The following is a 22,183-nucleotide window of genomic DNA, read 5'->3' as shown; positions in this document are numbered from 1 at the left end:
ATTTCATTCTATTGCATATGGTTTTCCAGTTTTCCCAGCACCATTTGTTGAAGAGGCTATCTTTTCTCCATTGCATATTTTTGGAACCTTTGTCTAGTATGAGAAAATTGTATTTATTTGGGTTTGTGTCCATGTCCTCTATTCTGTACCATTGATCTATCTGTCTATTTTGGTACCAATACCATGCCGTTTTTGTTACTATTGCTTTGTAGTAGAGTTGAAGATCTGGTATTGCAATACCCCCTGCTTCGTTCTTGCTATTGAGGATTGCTTTAGCTATTCTAGGTTTTTTATTCTTCCAGATGAATTTCATAATTGCTTGCTCTATTTCTGCAAGGTACATCATTGGGATTTTAATTGGAATTGCATTGAATCTGTATAGCACTTTAGGTAGTATAGCCATTTTGACAATATTAATTCTGCCTATCCAGGAACATGGGAGATCTTTCCATCTTCTAAGGTTTTCTTTAATTTCTTTCTTTAGTGTTCTGTAGTTTTCATTGTAGAGGTCTTTCACCTCTTTTGTGAGATTGATTCCCAAGTATTTTACTTTTTTTGATGCTATTGTGAATGGGGTAGTTTTCCTAATTTCTCTTTCTGAAGATTCATCACTTATGTATAAAAATGCATTGGATTTATGAGCATTGATCTTGTAACCTGCTACTTTACTGAATTCACTTATGAGTTCTAAAAGTTTTCTGGTGGAATTTCCAGGTTCCTCTAAATATATAATCATGTCATCAGCAAATAGGGATAGTTTGAGTTCTTCTTTTCCTATTCGTATCCCTTTAATTTCTTTGGTTTGTCTGATTGCTCTGGTTAGAGTCTCAAGGACGATGTTGAATAGAAGCGGTGAAAGAGGGCATCCCTGCCTTGTTCCAGTTTTTAGGGGGAACGCTTTCAGTTTTTCACCATTTAGAATGATATTAGCCATGGGCTTAGCGTAGATTGCCTTTATAATGTTAAGGAATGTTCCCACTACCCCAATTTTTTCTAGTGTTTTGAGCATGAAGGGATGCTGTATTTTATTGAATGCTTTTTCTGCATCTATTGAAATAATCATGTGATTCTTGACTTTAAGTCTGTTGATATGGTGAATGACATTTATTGATTTCCGAATGTTGAACCAACCTTGCATCCCTGGGATAAAACCTATTTGATCGTGGTGCACTATCTTTTTAATATATATTTGTATGCGATTTGCTAAAATTTTGTTGAGAATTTTTGCGTCGATGTTCATTAAGGATATTGGTCTAAAATTTTCTTTCCTCGATGTGTCTCTGTCTGGTTTAGGTATCAGGGTGAAATTGGCTTCATAGAATGAGTTTGGGAGGGTTCCCTCCTCTTCCATTTCATGGAATAGTTTGAGGAGTATTGGAATGAGCTCTTCTTTAAAGGTTTTGTAGAACTCAGCTGAGAACCCATCTGGTCCTGGACTTTTCTTTGTTGGTAGGCTTTTGATGACCTCTTATTTCATTGCTTGAAATTGGTTTATTTAAGTTGTGTATGTCCTCCTCGTTCAGTTTAGGTAATTCATATGTGCCATGCTGTTTCATATTCCTTTACTTAAAGAAATTCTAGACTGGCACTCTGGTGCACACCTATAATCCCAGTAACTCAGGAGACTGTGGCAGGGGGATCACAAGTGCAAAGTCAGACTCAGCAAATTAGTGAGCCCCTGTCTCAAAATAAAGAAAATAAAAAGGATTGGGGATGTATATCAGTGGTTAAGTGTCCCTGGATTAAACTCCCATTATCAAAAAAAAAAAAAAAAAAGTCATACTAGTGGGTCTGCGTGGAATACACTTCCCCACTCGACTCAATGCATGACTCATTCTTCAGTAACTTTTGTCCCATATCATCTACTCTGAAAAGTCATCCCTCACTCCATTTGAACCTTTATTCATGTCAAAAGTATTGCTAATACATTTTTCACGTGGTTATAAGGATGGAACATACATAAAATGTTCCAAAATTCTCCAAAAGTTGAAACTTTTTGAGTGTTGACATGACATCACAAGTAGAAAATTCCACACTTGACCTCATGGAATGGGTTGCAGTCAAAAGACAGGTGGCACTAAAAATATTATAAAATTACCTTTGGATTATGTGTATAGGGTGTATATAGAACAAAAATGAATTTCATGTTTAGATTTGGGTCTCAGTCCCAAGATATTCATTATATATATGCAAATATTTCAAAATCTGAAAAAACCTGCAATCCCAACCCAAAGCACTTTAAGTTCCAAGTATTTTGGAGAAGGTATTCCCCATCTTAACTTTTGTGTCTGTTTGCCACCATCATTCACAAGTTTCACTTTTTTTTTTTAAACTGGGGATTAAACTCTACCACTGAACTACATCCCCAGGTCTTTCTATGTTTTACTTTGAGACAGGGTCTTCCTAAGTTGTCCAGATTGGTTTTGAACTTGTGAACCTTCTCAAGTTGTCTCCCAGTATGCACCACTGAGCCTGATGGATTTGAAATTTTCTGAAGGAGTTATGCACATCTCCACTTTTTTGTGCTCACCTACCAACATGCAAATTTATCTATAAATATATATTTAGTGTCTATAGATTTTTTACATTGTCTAATTTTTGCAGCAAGTTCAGAGTTATCAGACAAACAAAATGTAATCTACAATTTATTTTCAGGTGAGGAAATTGTGAAGCTAAGAGAAGCAACATCCCCAAGAACTCACAATCAGTACAAAAAAAAAAAAAAACAAAAAAACCTGTAATTCCAGTCCAGAATGAAACCATAATCAGTTGAACCTCACAGTCCAGGGTGAATTAAAAAACACTATGCTCACTTCCTGCAGTCCACTACTAATACAAATTATTTGATCAATGTTTTGTGGAATCAATGGAGTAATGAATTAAAAATCTTCTGAGAACTCTTGGCACTACTGATCTGTAAGATATGCATGATGATGGCCCTAGAAGGTAGAGTTATTGCATCTTTTCTGGTTGCTCAGATAATCCCCTGAATTAGGTGCTGCATAAATATGAATTATGGGATCCGCAAAATACTGAGCCAGCCTCCCTTATTTTCACAGAGACAGAGCAAGTTAAAGGAGTTAAGAGGACAGGTCTCCTGTTAACCAGTAAAGAGAGGACCAGCACAGAGGGAGCTGTGACCAGAACTAGCAGTGACCTGCATTTACCATGTGACCCGTAGCTAACAAATGCTTTGGTTAGTGCTTGAATTCCCCCCTTCCCTTATCATTAGCCACAATTTAGACTTCCATTTTTCTATATTTCTTCTTTATTAAACAGAACAAAGCTGATAACTTATATCCCTTTTTTGTTGTGAATTATTGTGCCTTCACTGCCTTTTGAACTTTGTGTGGCTCTTTGATGCCAAGTATGAGGGAAGAACCAAGAGACAAAACATCTGCTATAACTTCCTTTGGTTCCAAAAAATGATCAAAAGCCCAGATGCATTGGTGAACATTGGTAATTCATGAGAAGAGTATGGGATGAAACTTCCTGAAACAGATTCACAATAAATGTTCTCAGTCTAACTTCCTAATAGTGCTCTGGCTGCATGTTATGGGATGTGGATTGTCGTGGCAATGGGAGTCCATTGCAGGGAGGGCAGAGAAAGCAAATCTAAAAAGGATTAGGAAATGTTGTGGTGGAAATTGTTGTCTGGGGGATATAAGTTTGAGCTAAATTTTGTTCCCATAATGCGGGATTGAAAAATCATATCACAAAATTCTCCTATGACTTTGACCCAGAATTTGTACCCATTTCTTTCTTTATTAACAAGATCCCTCAAAAGTCACAGGCATGCAAAAGGAAATCCTGGTTCTGCAACTGTTATAACCCAACTGTCCTTGCTCCCAGACCAGTGACTGTCCTCTCACTATACTACCTCCTACCTTCTATGTTTTCAGAATGCAGGACATTAATACTACTTGAAGAACTAAATATATATGGATATATGGTTTGCAAATATTTTCTCCCATTTTGCAGATTGTACTTTGATTTTGCTGATTTTTGTTCTTTGCTGTACAGGTTTTTTTTTTTTTTTAGTTTGATTATTTTTACACACACACAAAAATAATAAATAAGAGGACAAGAAGAAATTTTTAGAGGTGATGGATAGGTTTATGGCATAAATTGTGATGATTTCATAGGTGTAGACATATCTCCCAATGCATCAAATTGTATGCATTATATAAAGCTTTCTGTATGTCAAAACAAATGAAATAAAAAAGGATACCTGAGAAAAAGCAAAAAGAGAATTTTAAAGAGATTGGCTTTGCTAAATTCAAATTCAGTTGATCCATATTTTTGTCATGAAATGAAATTAGAGTAAACCTAGTGGTTTATTTTAAAAGCAATAATCTCTTTGAAAACCATTGCGGTAGCTTCTTTTAATAAAATTTCACTTTTGTGTTTTTTTAAGAATAATATATTATTTATTTAAATAACAATATTTTTTATTGCTTAATTTTTATTTTTATAACTGTTTCACACAGGAAAATATTGTTGATGTTCAGAGAGAATTTTGTCATTTAAGATAATCAGAAGATAAAATTTAAAAACAAATTATAATTCCTGGTGAGTTAGATAAACAAAACATTGCAGATAACTTCTCTTGACTTATCTGAAAGGACAAAAAACAGGAAGAAGAAAGAGGGTAGAAAGGATGGAAATGATATATTAAACATGTATGAACAAGTCCATGTACTGAAGAGGGATAGACCATAATATTTCTCTTTAGTTAATCATCAAATTCTATCATGATTCTGTCATATATGTATTTTTTCAATACAAAATTATTTCCAACAAGGACATGATTTCTTACCACTCTATAAAGGAATTATTTCACATAAAACATTTCTCAACATTAAAATCCTACAAAATGATTGAAAAGTATTTATTACTAGAGAAAATAAAAACACTATATCTGATAATATGGTTGACCATAAAAATATATCTCCCAAACAGAAAACACATAGCAAGGAAGTCCTTTAAGTCCAATGTGTTCGTATGCCCTGCAATTTGCATATAGTGAAATCAAAAGGCAACTCAACCATCACAAAGATCCCTATGCCCCTATTTTAAGAAACATAACACTTTTATCTTTACTGCACTTCTTCCTTCTTCTTCAAACATGTCTTTTCCTTTCCTTTGTAAGGATGAAAACACTTTTGGTCAGATAGACACAGAAAGGAAATTATCAGGTAGATCATTGAAAGCCAGAAGCTAAAGGTTCAGAACTTATTCCATGTTCTGACACATCACCAAATGTTGGAACAAAAGCAGATCCACAATGAATCCAAATGGGCAGGTAGTATCATTGTGATGCCATTATGATCTCCTCCCTGAGTGTTTTTGACAGATGTATGTATTACTTTTCTGGAACTTCCATCATGACTTAGCACAAACAAGTTGGTTTCAAATAACAGAAACTGATTCTCACTCTTTTAGAAGAAGGAATTAAAAATAAATAAATAAATAAAAAAAAGCTAGGCTCCCATAGAAGGCTCTTGGGGGAAGATAGAGGCTCTTTCCAGTGCCTGGCATTTCTTGGCTTATCAACACATCCTGCAGTCTCCACCTTGATCTTCATATCATCTCTTCTCTGGGTCTCTGTGAGCCTTTTTCTGACTCTTTTGTAAGGATATTCTCATTGGATTTAAGGCCCTCCCTAAGCCATGATAATTTCGTCTTGATTTTTTCCTTAGTTATATCTGTAAAGATTCTTTCTAAATAAGGTCACATTCTGAGGTTCCTAGTGGAAACAAAGATGGGTAATACTCTTTGAGCAACTACAATATGACAAAAAAAAAAAATAGTATGTAGAACTGTACCCCTGAGAGTGGCTCCTGTTCATATGAGGCTAATAGTGTACACAGCAGCTACTTCGACCTGGGTCCTTCCCATCTGGGCTGCCTCTTCTCCATCATCCTCCACTATCAGCACACCTGAGCCCAGATCTCAGTCACCTGACCGTCTGCATATTCACGTAACAATGATCCAGTTTCTTCTCCCATCATATTCTTTATTCTGCCCAGGCACACGTGAACACCTATAATAATAGAACCTCATATCCAGAAAAGCCCCGGCTTGTCCATTCTTTCATCAGGCAGAGGGTGACATCTTTGTCTGTGGTGATGTCCTATGTGGCCCCCTCTTTGTCCATCCTCTCATTCCGGCCAGGCTGCACCACACCATCCTCCCTCCCCTCCTTTACCTCTTGCTGTTCAGTTCGAAAGTTCATCTCATCACTGTATCACATTGTGTTCTTTCCATCCCTCCTTCCAAATTCTACCTGATGCCTCACACATAGCTTTCCTCTCTCCCTTCTCATTTCCTCTTGTCTCATGTGAATTTCGTTAGCCCTCTATAGCCTCAAAACCCTTAAGTTTAAAAAGTTAGTGATATATCTGTATCAAAGGGAAGGAAAATTTTTTGAAGTAAAATTAGTATAAGCACCTCATGACATTAGCTTCAAATACTGGTAGAAGTGGGAAATACCTGTTCTGGTTCCCCAGGTGAAATAATACTGGAAAGAATTTTTACAAATTTCCTCCTTCAAAAAGGAGAGAAAGACCCTTGGGTATAAACCAAGGAGTGGAATAGCTGGGTCAAATATTGGTTTCAGTCCAAGTTTTCTGAGGAATCGCCATACTACTTTCCATATGGTTACACCAATTTGTAGTCCCACCAGCAATGTATGAGTGTAGTTTTTTCCCCACATTCTCACCAACACTTATTGTTGCTTGTATTCTTGATAATTGCCATTCTGATTGGAGTGAGATGAAATCTTAGAGTAGTTTGGATGTTCATTTCTCTAATTGCTAGGGATGTTGAACATTTTTTCATATATTTATTGATGGATTATATTTCTTCTTCAGTGAAGTGTCTATTCAGTTCCTGTAGCATACTACAGTGACTCAGCCAAATCAGTGTTCATAGCAGCTCTACTCACAATAGCTAAACTATGGAACCAACATAGGTTTCCTTCAACAGATGAATGGATAAAGAAAATGTGATATATATATATATATATATATATATATATGATGGAATATTTATATATATATGATGGAATATTACTCAACTTTAAAGAAGAATGAAATTATGGCATTTGCTGGTAAATGGATGGAGTTGGAGAATATCATGCTAAGCAAAATAAGTCAAACCCAAAAACTAAAGCTGAATGTTTTCTCTGACATGCAGATGCTAATTCACAATAAGGGGGTGGGGCTAGTGAAGAATAGAGTTACTTTAGATTATGTAGAGGGAAGTGAAGGTAGGGGAAGGTGTATGGAGGTAGGAAGGATAGTAGAGTGAAACAGACATTGTTACCTCATGTACATATATGACTGCATGACTGATGTGATCTGACAATATGTACAATCAGAAAAATTAGAAATTATTCTCCATTTATGTATGATTTATCAAAATGCATAAATACATTCTACTGTCATGTATAATTAATTAGAACAAATGAAAATATTTTATAAATAGGAAAGGAAGAATTGTTTATCTGCTTGTTGAAGATGGGAAATTCTCCTCCTATTTCTGCCATCCTACAGCCCTTGGTTTACCTTTCCCTAACAAAAGTACACTTGGACAGGTCATTCCTCTTCACAGGTCCCCATGAAGACAAGCAGTCCAAAGTGGAGTGAAGAGACAGGATTACAAACCATAACCTAGACACACATAGAGGATACACGATCTAGAAAAACTATTTTAAAAAGATTCTACCCTACATTTTGCTCTACACCTAAGTGAAATGTGTGTCTGGCTCTAAATTAATTTTGAACTCAGAAGACTAGAAAGTGATATTTGGAATTATTACCCACAAATCACAACAGAAATTGGAAAAAGCAATTCCATTTGCAAGTAACTACAAAACCTCAGGGTAAAATTTCATGCCTATGCTAGGTGCCATGTCACATGCCTGCAATCCCAGCAACTCAGGAGGCTGAGGCAGGAGGATCATGAGTTTGAGGTCAATCTAGGCAACTTAGTAAAACCCTGTCTAAAAGTAAAATTTTAAAAAGGCTTGAGGATGAAGCTCAATGGTAAAGCACCCCTGGGTTCAATATCGTGTAGAAAAGAAAGCATAGTACCTGTGTCCCAATAGAGATAATAGGTATCACATCTTCTTTATGTTTTTAGATTAAACTTGACTCTCCAATATGGTAGACACCAGTCACACATGATTACTGACCATTTGAAATGTGGTTGATAGGAATTAAGAGGCACTGGAAGTATAATATGCACAATAGATTATAAAAACTAAATAGAAAGTAAAATATCTCAATAATTTTAATATTGATTTCATGCTGAAATGGCAATGTTTTGGATATGCTGGATGAAGTCAAGTGTATTATTAAAATTTTTAAAAGAGGAAGTTGTGTTTCTTTTGATATCTTTATAAAACCCTCAAAGACTTTTTCCACCTAAGTTGTTGCATAATGTTGCTTATAATATTCCCCTTATTACCTGTGTTTTTATGCATTCAGTTCTATCATATGTGTGGGTTTATGTGTCTATGACCACTAAGGATATGGAACATTTCCATTTTCATGGGATCCTTTTGTAACCCTGCTATTCTTAACTGATGGCATCCTCTAATCCCTTCTCCATTTCTGTATTTTTATCATTTGAAGAATGTTTTATAAAAAATTTTATACGTTATGTAATCTCTTAGGATAGAACTTTTTTTCACTGAGAAAATTTTCTGGACATTTGCCCATTTGGGCCTTTGAATTACAGAGTGCTTTTTCATGGAATACATGTACAACAGGTGGTTTAACCATTCACAAGTTGAAAGATGTCTGTTTTTTTTCCATTTTTTGGTAATTATGAATAAAACTTCCATAGACATTCATTTTTGTGTGAACTTAAATTTTCATTTTCTCAGAATAAATGCTCAAGACTGATATTGCTGGACTTCAGGGTAGCTCTAGGCTTTATTATCCTTTTCATTCCAATAGCATTTGAAGGGATACCTTCTCTTGACCCATCTTACCTTTAGCTTTATCAATTTTATTGATCTCTTCAAAGTAGCAATTTTTCTGTAGACAATTTTAGCATCATTTTAGATTTATAAGAAAGTTACAAAGATGGTACTGAGAATGGTTATATACCTCAACTCAATTTTCCTTTTTATTAGCTTCTTACATGAGTATGATCCATTTACTACAACTAGGAAACCATTGTTATTGTACAATTAACAAAGCTATAGAGTATATTTGGATTGCTCTAGTTTATCTATTATTTCATTTATTCACTGTGTCCATTCCAGTGTACCATCTGACTTCACCTTACAATTAGCCATCATGTCTCCTTAGATCCTGCTTGGCTGTGACAGCTTCTCAGACTTCCCTTGTACTTGGTGATCTCTAAAGTTTTGAGGAATATCAGTCAGGTGTTTTGTAGAATGCTTCTCAATGTATAGCCCTTTATGGTTCTCCTTGTGTTTAGACTGGGACTGTAGAGGTAAATTGTCTTCATCCCTACCCTATTAGGATGCCTGCTATGATTTGTCACTGTTGATGTTAGCCTTGATCACAAGTTTCTCCTGGAAAATTCCTCTGCTCCCTTCCCATATCCTCTTTTCAGGATGTGTGTCTGGGTGGGGGGCAGGTCATGAGAACAATTAGGATCCTTCTTTTTATGGGGGGTGTATTTGGGATCAAACCCAGGGTCTCATGCATGCCAGGCAAATACTCTACTACTGAACCACACCCCAAGCCCCAAACTCCTTCTTTTGAAGGGCATTCTATATTTTATAATCCTCCAACTTCTTTCTCAAGTATCAGCATCTAAAATAAATAATACTTTCTTATTCAATTCAACAGTATTTTTAAATTTTACCTAAGTGTTGGTATAGAAATGGTATGCATTGTGCTTTTCTATTCAAACATACATTTCAGCTATGTCAGAGTTAAACAAGCTTTTATTGGCTGACTTTGAGACTTAATCACCATTTATCGTTTTGTTTCTCCGGAAAAATTCATTTTAAGACCTAAATGACTCACTTACTAACATACTTCAGAAACAAAACACACTTACCAGTTGGAGACTATTATAAAGTATGGAAAGAGAACAGGGCTCTTTCTTTTTGCATCAATTCTAAACCTATGTTCCCAGATTCAAGACACTTGGTTTTGAACTCTAAACTGTATCCCTTTCTATTTTTCTGTTTATGTTGCTCTGCCAACTTGACAATTAAAATACTGGGGTAATTCAACCCTCTGTGTTCCTCTAGTGACCATTTTTGCTACTTGTATCTCTTAGCACTTGACTGTTCCTTCCTGTTGTTCAAGTTACTTCTAGACTTGAAGCTCCTTAGCATGACTCTAAATTTTAAAAATCCATTTTTGTTGATATTTTTCATTTCAGTAGTCTCTATCCTTGCGGAACTTTAGCACTTCAAAAGCCACAGTGATGGTTCTAATGATCCTCAGAAGAGTTGCAGAATATTTGTCTGGGAAATCTTCTCCCAGAAAATTTCTAAGACACTTGTCAATAAACCAGGCTCTATTTACATTGGGCGCAGAGTATACTTAGGAGATTAGTGGAATATCATATTCCTAGGGGTTTTATACAAGGTCTTCCTTGAATTTTCCATTCTGTTACCAGAATAGTCAATCTGAAACCAGTTGTCATTCTTTTATTTTAAATGCTTTAACAATATTTGTAGTTTTTCAGGGAAAACATTACATCAACTTATCCCATAAGAATTGTGATATGGGGTAGTTGTTCAGACTCTCAAAGTCTGATTCAACTCTCTTTTTTTAATGGTGACAGAATATCTGTCCAGGCTTTTTCACAAATGTGTCATGAGGTCTTAATAAGACAATTGTACTTGAAAAATATAGGGCATAATATATTTTTATTTCCACTTGGTTGGGAACTTTCGTTTCATATTTTCACATTACATTAAGAAGCCATGTGTTTTGTAATTGAGTTAATGGTGGCCTGAAGAATGGATAGGTATAGTTACACAAGTGAATCTTGGGACGATGCAAGAGAAAGTGGGGTCTAGATGTGTAGAGAAGAGAGAAAATGTTCCCACATGTGGGATCTTGAGAAAAAGAGTGTCTTACGCAGGGCTGGTGGAGGCGGTGTGTGGGGGGGGTCACTGTCCAAGAATCAAGACAAATAGCTTCAGTTTAGTGGGTTTCTGCCAATTCTCACAAGAGTCCCAGATTATAGTTTTGCTCTAATTTGAAATGTCTGGATCTTATACTTCTCAGAATTATGGCCAATCTTTTAAGTGAAGAATCTAAGATTTGGTAAGGTTTCTAGATGGATTTTAGGGAAAGTGTTCCAGGCCATCCATTTACCACTGACTAATTTATTAGGGAAGTTCTCTCAGTAGCATTCAGTTACTACAGTAATATATGAGTAGAGATTTTTGGTTTTGTTTTTACTTTGAAAAGCAGCATTGTTTTAGCAAACAAGAATCTAATAAAAAAGTATAAGCAGTGGTAACTGCTATGAATCCATCTGCTATAACAAAATTACATAAATTAGATAGCTTGAAGAACAGATTATTTATCATCTTGGGAAGTTCAAGATGTCAGTCAACGTAGTTCTTAGAGTCTTCTTCCTGACTTGCAGACATCTGCCTTCTCATTGTGTCTTTACATGACAGAGAGAGACAGAAAGAGGGAGGGAGGGAGGGGGGAAAGTGGGGAGGAGAGAGGTGGGGGAATATGAATACAAATGTGGGTATGTGAGCACTATGGTCTCTTTTCCTCTTTTTATTCCAACACTAATCTCATCATATGGGAGTCTCACCTTCCTGACTTCATTGAAACCTAATCATATCCCCAAAGCCCCACCTTCAAATGACATCAGAGGATGTTAGAACTTCAATATATGAATTTTGAAAGGACACAAACATTCAGTTCATAACACACCCCATGTTAAATCTTTAATTTGCCTAGTATTTAGTCACTGATTATCCTATCTGACCATATAGGACCCTGGGTCGACTCCTTTATTTCACTTTTGAACTTTCAGGGTCAAACACATTAATCAAAAATGTGTAGTATCGACTGTTTTATTCCTTATTTCTCCTCTGAGCCCAGAAGACTTTTTCCTGTTGAATCTATATTTTCCTTCTCTAGATTCAGGTTGTAAGAAAATAGAAACAACATACCCCAGGGGGATGCTAACACACTTGCTTCACACACTCCAAAATCAACTTACCCTTTTTTTATGTTTAAATTTGTGTTTTGTACCTAGAAACCACTGGGATAGAGAAGCATGTGCCAGGGGCTTGGAGATCAGCTTCCAGGTGGTCCTGCCTCCCTGCCTCTTTAGGATGGTACTCAGCTGCTCACTCACCACCCCTGCCTGGCCATGTCCTCTGTAATCTGCCCTGTTTCATTGCTGTTGTTGCCCACTGCTGTAGTTCAGGTGTGGTTTTTTCCTCCAGAAGTTCAAGTGTCATAAGCAAAGTCCCTGGAGTGTTGGGAGATGGTATGGAGCCTTTAAGAGGTGGCTTAGCCAGAGGTTCTGATATCAATGGGGGCACTGTTCTCACAAGGGACTAAGAAAATTCTCATGAGACCCCTGAACTCTCACAAGAGTGAGTTGATATAAGAGCAAGCCAAACCCCTGACTCACTCTCTGGCATCCCATTTTGTGATGTAATCTTCCTCCCATGCTTCCACCTACTGTTGTGATGTCATTAGCCATTTGGTATTCACTAAAGTCCAAACTAATGAGCCTGTCCTATCTTCAGACCTCCAGAACTGAGAGTTAAGTAAAACTCTTCTTTATAATGTAGTATGCCTCAGGTATTTTTTACAGTAATGAGAAATAGATTAATATATATACCACTGCAGTGGGAGCTTGAGAACAGAGGTGGGGAGAATTAGGGCTAACTCTGTGCCACACAGCATTTTGTAGTAAGACAAGCAGAGGCCCTCCCCTCCTGGGACTGACAGCACCAAGTGCATCCTGTCAGCATCTCAAGGGCTTCTGGTTGACCCAGGATCTGGGTGCTTATCACATCCCTGTATGAAGGCTGCCATTTCTAAGGGATTGCTTATCCTCTATGGATTGTGGCAAAAGCCCATGGGAAAGGAGATTAGATTGTCTTTCTTGTCCCTGATTAGGGTCATAAGTTTTCATTTTACATTGGGTCCCACAAATTTTGTAGCCAACACTAACATTAGCTGAATAACATGATCTGGCTTTCTTTTTCAAAGGTTCACCCTGACTGCTGGCTTGGTGATAGGAAAGCAAGGGTGGAGACAGGCAGACAGTAAGAATGCCAGGAATCCAGGTGAGAAATCTTTGGGAATCAAATTAGGGTGAGCTCAGGGAAGATGTATAAAATAATCAAAAATATTTTCAAGATAGAATCAAAAGTATTTCAGGTTAGGCTGGGAATTTAGCTCAGTTGTAAAGCAGTTACTTAGCATGCATAAGGACCTGGGTTTAACTCCCAGCACCACACAAACAAAATGTATTTCTGACAGATTAGACATAGGGGTCTAAGAGAAAGAAGTGATCTGGGAAGACTTTTCATTTTTTTTGTCTTGAGAAGCTAAAAAGACAAGATGGTCCTTAAATAAACAAGGAGAAAGAGATTTTTGTTGTGTGTGGGGGGGGGGATGAGGGGCAGCGTCCGGAGCTCAATTTCGCATATTTCTAATTTGAGATGTCTCTTAGGCCTCCAAGTAGAGATGTTGAGAAAGCATTGGGTGTATTCTGGGGGTCAAGTGGATAGATAAATTCTAAAGAAATAAATATGGAAGTTGCCAGCACAGAGATGGGATCTTTAACAAGACATTTCCTGAAATTACTGGAAGAGTGAGAAAATTTAAGGACCCAGTCTATTTCATGGCAGGGAAATGAAGAAGAAATAGCAAAGGATGCAGAATTAGTAAAGATGTAGGCTTGGAAATGGGGAAAACTCCCAGAATATGTGGTGAGGAAGAATTTTTCCTGGGAAGGGAATGTCAAATGCTGCTTAGAAGTTTGAGTAAGGAGAGAACTGAGATGTATAGTAAAGTAAAGCTAAACTAACAGTGTCTTGATGAGAACAGTTCTAAGGAGTGGTTATTGGTGTATATGAGTATGTTTAAGAGTGGATGGGAGAACAGGAATTGAAGAAAATGTTAGGTAATACTATGGTTTGGATGAGTGACCCCAAAGATCTGTGTATTAAAGACTTGATCCTTGTAACTATGCAGAGGTGGTAGAACCTTTAACAGGTGGGGCCTAGTGAGTGTAAATTAGGTCGTTGGTGGTTTTCCTTTTGTGATGGGCTGACAGATTTGGCTCCCTGGAAATGTTACAGGCCAGGTTACATGGGCAATGACCAAACAGACTCCATTTTTCTCTAAGACTTCACATTATGTAGGAAATGCTTCTCCCATGGGAACACCCTGCCTCTGTACCCATCATCAGTTACTTAGTGTGACATGTTTAGCAATACAAAATGACAATTATTATGTAATGAAAATTTTCTCTTTTGATTCCTATTGCTCCTAAACAATGTACCATATGAACAGTGATTGTGTGGATGCTAGTAATCATTCTTTAGTTTGTACCTAGGTAAGGGTCATTTTGACCCACTTCCCCCTGTTGATGATCTCATGATGTTAGTTTGTAATTTTGAGTCATAGCAATAGACACTTATGATTGATGTGATTTTTGGTATAAGAACCGCTACAACCCTATGGTTGGGGCTATTCTCTCAATAGCCATGTTTTGGGGCATTATGTAAGACAGTCAGCCAGCCAGCTTAATAAAGACTCTCAAATTTGGATTCTCAGTGGTGACTGGTCTGTTCTTAAGTTATGCCCCATAACACTTTGAAGAGGATATTGGGATTGGCTGAGTTCCCAATATCCCTTTCCCCTACCCCCACCTCTCTCTCTCTCTCTCTCTCTCTCTCTCTCTCTCTCTCTCTCTCTCTCTCTCTCTTTGTTACCATGAGGTAAGCAGCCTCCTCCTCTACATGTTCTCTCCATGATGTACTGCCTTTTCACAGGCCCAGAGGCAACAGGGTCAAGCAACAATGGACTGAAATCTCTGAAACCATGAGCCAAATAAACCTTTTCTATTTATAAGTTGTTTATCTTAGGTATTTTGTCATAGCATCAGAAAGCTAACAGGAATTTTCTTATAAAAAAATTTTCAGAAAAATTCTACAGTAGCAAAAAAGGAAATTGGAATAAAAAGTTTTGTGGTTTTTTTTCTTTATTTTTAAATTAGTAGACACATAGGAATATGTTTGTACTTGGATCAAAATAATCGAGTGCAGCAAAAAAAATTGGCAATTGTGGAAATGAGTGTGGAATTGTGTTCCTGAGCAGAGAAAGAGCAGGGAAGAGGATGGAAGCTAGTGAACAGGCAGCTGAGTACAAATACTGGATGGGCAGAGAAGACACTGAGAACCTGTGTGGGTTCTGTTCTGATTGTTTCATTTTTCTTAGGAAAATAAGAAGTAGAATCATCAGCTGAGGGTAAATACGGGAAAGAAGAGTTTAAAATTTGAGAAGGGAAATATGAAAGGAAATAATATAAATTATAGAGATGAAGAAGATGGAATGTGTTGCTGAGCAACCTTAGGGTACACTTCAGGTTGATGATCAAAGGAGTACAGTTGGCGTAACCCTGTCTTTCTCCTCTCAAAACCTCAACACAGGCTCAATCCTGAAGAAGGTGGAGAGCAGGTTTAAGTAGAATTGGTGTCCTGTCAAATAAATACTTCAGAGATGATGACGTGTGCTTAAAGAGATTGTGCATGGAATTTACACAGTGCAAAAAAGAAAGGCAAGAGCACGGAGGGGTTAAGGAAAACAAAAATGAGGTGAAATTCAGATACAAGGGGACTTGAGAGAGTAAGTGAACAACTGAGGGTGGGTTGGTCAGAGAGTAGGATGCTCAGAACTCAGATTTCAATGCTGTTGAGTAATGACAGGGTTTAGTTTATGACAATGGCCATAAATCTCTGGGACAGTGTGGAAGATCATTGGAAAAGAGATCACATTATTGATAGGTCAAGTATCTGTATTAAACAGTAACTGATTCTGAGGCAAATTGTTCAATTGCTCTGTTTTGAGAACTCAAGTTTTAGGAGAAGTTTACTAGTTAAACACAAAGATTTAGAGATAGGCCAGAAAGTATAAGGTAGCTGGAAGAAACTAAAGAATATTAACTGAATGTTGTATATGAGTATGCCAGACATGAACAGTTTATATGCATCTTTTTATTTACTCCTTGGTAACATTACTGAATTCTAGAGAACATTATTATCTATGTTTTTACAAAGGACAAACATGTGGGGAAGGGTGGTTAAATAACATGCCCAAGAATTCCTCCATCTGAGTCCAAACTTCAAATTTTTAACCCTTAGGTCCATCTGCCTTGACAGGTGCAGTGATTACGATAGAACAGTTAATATTAACATCTATGTTCTGAGATGCGATTATGAGATTTATGGGATTAGAGACTCTCGAGAACAATATTGTATATAAAATCCAGTAATATACATGATCTTGTCTAATCCTCATATTAATCCTATGTATTAAGTAATTTGCCCGGATCATGGGGCCAATAATTAGCAGAGCTTGGATGTGAAAGCTCATCTATCCTCTGACCTCCTGCTTTTATAATCTTTCCACTCACTATGTGTTGCCATTACTATCCCAAGACATATCAGACAAACTTTAAAGAGATTCTAAATGGTTTTGAATTAATGTATTAATAAGAAAACCATTACTAGATATTTCATTTTAGAAGCTAACAGGAAAAGTCTCATAATTCCTATGTTTCCATGGGAACATTCGTTAACACAGAGTGTAGCATTCTTTCTGTCATGGAATGTTCTTTCTAAAAATTCATGCATTCACTTCACAACATTTATTTAACAAGTAGGTTGTACAGGAGCTGTTCTAGGTGTAGAAGACACACACACACCCCAGCCCTAAGGGGGAATCTTCAATTTCCTATAGGTGTCCAGCACCTCCAGTGTTCTACTGAACCTTTCCATGCCTGGTGCAGCTTAAGGCATTGCACTTGACCTAGAATACACTCTATCTCCGAGGACCCAGTTACCTAAGAGATCATTAATCTCCCTGATGATTTGGCAGAGCACCATCAGCAGCAGTGCCCTGGAGATGGAATCTTAGACTTGGACTCTTGGGAAATATAACCAGAGTGTTTTCCAAAAAAGCATTTTTCTAATCCAAGAGGGCCCAATTTTAAAGCTAGATTCAAATCCATATCCTTCTGTCTGGCATCTAAGTGGCTCAGTAGTACTATGTTGCCTCTCAGCTATCACTTGGCCCTGCCTTTTGCTAGCAATAATGAATTTGTACCTGCCATGTAATCATTTATGGGCTCTGTGGCCCGAAACCCTCTATCAGAATGACAGGTGAAGACCTAGCAGGGCAGGGCCCTAGGCACCAGTCTTGAGGATAAAGGGTGGGACAAATTCTGCTTCCTCAAGGTTGACCATAAAATAGCAGATGCGATGTAGCACTAGATGTATGCAAGGACCACTTCTACATTCGGTGGACTCCTATTTCATAATGCTACTAATTAAGAATGGCATTATGTACTAGTTGCAACTTACCTGGCACCTACCACAAGGAAGGGATGGGCTCGGGGTTGCTATGGGTTTCCTACAAATCTATAAAGCCTAACGGGTCCTCCAGTATTAAAGTATGCGAGGCACAGTAAAATTTAAGGAGTGCATATTTCTCTCTCTTACATTTGTAAAAATGAAGTGGGAAAAGCCTACGATTTTATTATTATTATTAAAAAAGCTAAAGATTCTATATTTTATTGGGGTTTTCATAATCTTTAAATACTGTAACATGCTATTTTAATATCTAATTTGGTGTACCCTTAGGATCACAGATGACATTTTTTTTGAGTCCTTTCTAGAGTTGTGAGACCACACATCAAGTCTGCATCCTTACAGCTTTAAGACAAGGTAATTCGAGTTTTGGAGTAGTGGAGGTGGCGCCTGCTTCCCGCTCCGCCACTCCCTGCCTGCGGGCTAGGGGCGGGGCTGACACTGGGTTTCCCGCTGTTACCAGCCGCGCCCCTTCGCCCAGCCTCACTCAGAGCTTCCGCCAGGGGTGCGCGTTTCCCACCTGCTTGGCGGAGGTTCCTCACCGCTCCGCTGCTTCCCAGCAGCACGAATAGGGCGGCGTGGGTCTGGGCTGCGGATCGCCAGAGCACCTTCTCACTTTCCAGACCTGGGCGCCCTGCTGGCGGGAGAAGGCCAGAGCCCTCAGCTGCCGGCTCCTTTCCCCGAGGGTGCGGGCTTGGGGTTCCTGTCAGTCCCGCCCGCCTCCCGCTGCGCAGGCGAACCCCGGCTCTTTCCTCAGTCCCTGCACGCCTTTACCCTCCCCCGAACTGCAAAGCTTGGCATGCCAACTACTGCTGCCAGCATCCTAACGAGTTAAACCCGTTCTTTTCACCCTCGCTAGCTCCAGGAGCACATCTAGTCCAAGTGTCCGGGTTCCGAACGGAATACAAAGAGGCCTGCACCTCCTTGCCCCTCGCCACTGCCACGCCCGTCCGTGCCCACTCTTCGTCCTCAGCACTGGTTGGACCCGAGAACCCCTCCACTCTGCACACTCCTACCCCTCCCCGGTGTCGGTCAAATCCACCCAGCGTTCTCCAAAATCCCCAGAGCCAAGGCTTTCGACTGTCTCCCTTTAACACCTCGCAGTTGCTTCGTGCCCCCGGGACCAACCAGACCGGTCCCCGCGCTTGCCTGCCGCTCCACTCCGTCCCGGCCTCTCCTCCGGGGCCCTCCTCCTCCCTCGCCCCTCCCGAGTCGGGGTGGGAGCGGCGGCAGCTGGAAGGGAAGGGATGAGGTCATCCTCTCCCTCGGAGTCAGCTGGTGGAGGAGAGGAAGCGGGAGGAGGGAGCGCGCGTGAGGGGAGGAGAGGAATGTGCAGGTCCGAGGAGCGCCGCGGCGGCCGCTGCTGCTCCTGCTGCTGGCGGCGGTGGCGGCTCGGGCGGCAGCCGCGGGGCCAGGACGGCGAGGAGCGCAGGCGGCGGGCAGGGGCGCGCGCGGGGCGCCGTGAGCAGCTTGGCTCCGCGCAGGCAGCCAGGCGGCGCTCCTGCCGGCCCCAGGCGCGCCGCTAGCCCGGCCCAGCGCCCAGCCCGGCGGGCGGCGGCGGGCGGCAGGCGAGCCGGCGCAGGAGCAGGAGGAGGGAGAGCCGCGCCGCCAGGGAGGGAAGCCGGGGTGAGGAGAGGAGGTGGCGGGAGGAGGAGACAGCGGGGAAAGGTGTCAGATAAAGGAGGGCTCTCCGCCGGTTTGGAGGCATCATGGCCGCTAAGTCAGACGGGAGACTGAAAATGAAGAAGAGCAGCGACGTGGCATTCACCCCGCTGCAGAACTCGGACCACTCGGGCTCCGTGCAGGGATTGGCTCCAGGCTTGCCGTCGGGGTCGGGAGCCGAGGACGAGGAGGCTGCCGGGGGAGGCTGCTGCCCGGACGGCAGCGGCTGCTCGCGCTGCTGCTGCTGCTGCTCCGGGAGCGGCGGCTCTGGGGGCTCTGGTGGCTCGGGCGGCGGCGCTGGCGGCCCGGGTGGCGGCAGCGGGGCGGGCTCGGCGGCGCTGTGCCTGCGCCTGGGCAGGGAGCAGCGGCGCTACTCGCTGTGGGACTGCCTCTGGATCCTGGCCGCGGTGGCCGTATACTTCGCGGACGTGGGCACGGACATCTGGCTCGCGGTGGACTACTACCTGCGCGGCCAGCGCTGGTGGTTCGGGCTCACACTCTTTTTCGTGGTGCTCGGCTCGCTTTCAGTACAAGTGTTCAGCTTCCGCTGGTTTGTGCACGATTTCAGCACCGAGGACAGCGCCACGGCCGCTGCCTCCAGCTGCCCGCAGTCTGGAGCGGATTGCAAGACCGTGGTCAGCGGAGGGTCTGCAGCTGGGGAAGGCGAGGCTCGTCCTTCCACGCCGCAAAGACAAGCATCCAACGCCAGCAAAAGCAACATCACCGCCACCAACAGCGGCAGCAACAGCAGCGGGGCCACCCGGGCCAGCGGCAAACACAGGTCTGCGTCCTGCTCCTTCTGCATCTGGCTCCTGCAGTCACTCATCCACATCTTGCAGCTCGGGCAAATCTGGAGGTACCGTATCAGGGGTGGGGGACAAAGGAGATTCGCTTGTGCTACTACATCCCCACTGCTTTGCTTTTGCACGAAAATCGTTCAGGATTGTTGTGGTGGTGATCCTAGTCACACTCTTTCAGTTGCTGTTGTTGGGTATGTGTGTGTGTTTAAATGGGGCTTGCAGTTTAAAAATTTTTTCTCTCAGACTATAGTGGGAGGGGAGTGAGAAACCAGGAAAGGGCAGCAAAGTGGTTTTAATCACCTCATCCCTAACGTCTTCCCACTGCCTCACTTGCTTCTCTCTCTTCATGTGCTACAACCCCCCCTCCCATTTTCAGTGAGTAGCAGAGGATTCTGGTCAGATCTTCTAAAACATTTTTATTATGTTGAATTTGAGGTGCGTGTTGCAATTAGGATGGTTTCTTTTGTTCCCTTGGAAAAATTACCAATTCTAGTTAGATGGGAGTTGTCACCACTCAAAAGTACGCACATTTTAATCATCACTGCTAGAGAAGCACTATACTTTGAAGTAAAGCACAAAGTAGGCATTTAACTTGTCATATAGAAACATACATATCTCCAAGCATGAATAAGTATGCTTTACTGGGCTGAGACTTACTTATATGTTGCACCTTCTGATTATCTTGCAATATCCCCACATCTGTTTTTTCATGTACCTGAGAACCCTTGGTGTGTCATGTAAACTTTAATTGTACTTGGCATCTTTACTGGCTGCTTTGCTACTTGGTATCTGATCTAGAAAATCTTTCTGCATAGATATTACTGCCAATCTCAAACTGGAATACAAGGCTACACTTGTTAGAGGAATATAATCAGTCTAACAGTCACTCCATTGATTTATGAATATTGTAACAATATGCTCAGGAATATGTTCTTTTGACTTTACATGTTTTAGTAGCTTTTGCAAGCAGTGTTGAACATCTCCAAAAGTTATATGTATGGACATATATAGATGCTAACATCCAGAGATTTTATGGTTTTAAAAAGACTTAGTAAATTCATAGTATAAGTAACGTGGAAACTTCCTAGAAAGTACACCAATATGGGACAGCACTGTGCTATATCAGTGTTGTTTTTAAATTTTATCTGTATGTATTTTTGTGATAAAATGTTAAGTCATCAACTATGCTGAAGTATCCTACTTGAAAACAACTAAGGGTTTGTGGAATGGTAACACACACTTCTTTTGGTTTGTAATGAACGACAGCATTTTTATCTGAGAAGAGCAAGTGTGATGGTTTCACCACCTTTCCTAGGACCAGTACGTTGTAAACCAGAATAAAGATTGCCATAGATAGTGACCTTACAGATTGTGAAAAAGTTTTAAGCAGATAGTTTCTGGAAAAGTGATATATGATATATGCAGTGAGACAAATTGAAGTTGGAAACCTCTATATTTTGCACTCAAAGGACTTTTGGAATGTAAGTAAAATGTGATTGCTCTATTTTCCATGGGTGATTGTTGGAAAGGCTTGATGCTCTTTTTCATGTATGATGAAGAACTGGGACCCTTGATTTAATTATTGAAATTATGATTGCTATGCAGATGATTAGCATTTTAATCTGATAATGTGGTAAATGAGGCTTACCATTCCATTTATTAACTTTTTCAAACTTTATGCAAGATTTGGAAATCACTTTCTTTTAATGGCTTTAAAGATATAGTATAATGCAAATACTTCCCAATTCTATTAACTAAAAGCTATGTGTATTTCCTACACCTTGATACATTTTGGAAATCTATCAAATTCTGCAAACCGAATGAGTTGTTTTATGTTGTATATACTGACTCTTCTAAACCAAGCATTTTCTTAATTGAGAAATGATGTTTAATTTTCTCAAAAGTAATATGCAGAAAGTGAGAAATAATTGAAATAACTAGGGAAAGATTAGGGCCTACAAACGTTTTAGGGAGACCACAGCCACTGGGTCAACTGTCCTTACAGAATAGCTATCAATGGGGAAATGGGATGGAAGTGTAAGGCTGAATGCAGAAAGAAAACCACAGTCTGCCAGCCAAAGGCATTAAGTGACATAACCCTTGGAGGAACATGTGGATCCTTTTTTGT

At 40.1% G+C, this 22,183-nt stretch overlaps 1 protein-coding gene across 1 annotated transcript in view; it reads left to right on the top strand.

Annotated features, from left to right (window-relative positions):
* The first annotated feature begins 19,302 nt into the window (after positions 1-19,302).
* Positions 19,303-22,183, top strand: part of Xkr4 (XK related 4) — a 422,151-nt gene continuing 419,270 nt past the window's right edge. Inside the window, exon 1 of the mRNA XM_047565311.1 lies at positions 19,303-20,111. Within this exon, the coding sequence (XP_047421267.1) occupies positions 19,303-20,111 (809 nt within the window). The remainder of the gene's footprint in view (positions 20,112-22,183) is intronic.

Source organism: Sciurus carolinensis, chromosome 1 (genome assembly GCF_902686445.1).
Source record: "Sciurus carolinensis chromosome 1, mSciCar1.2, whole genome shotgun sequence".
NCBI classification, from domain to species: Eukaryota; Metazoa; Chordata; class Mammalia; order Rodentia; family Sciuridae; genus Sciurus; species Sciurus carolinensis.
This window is presented reverse-complemented; position numbering and strand designations above follow the sequence as displayed.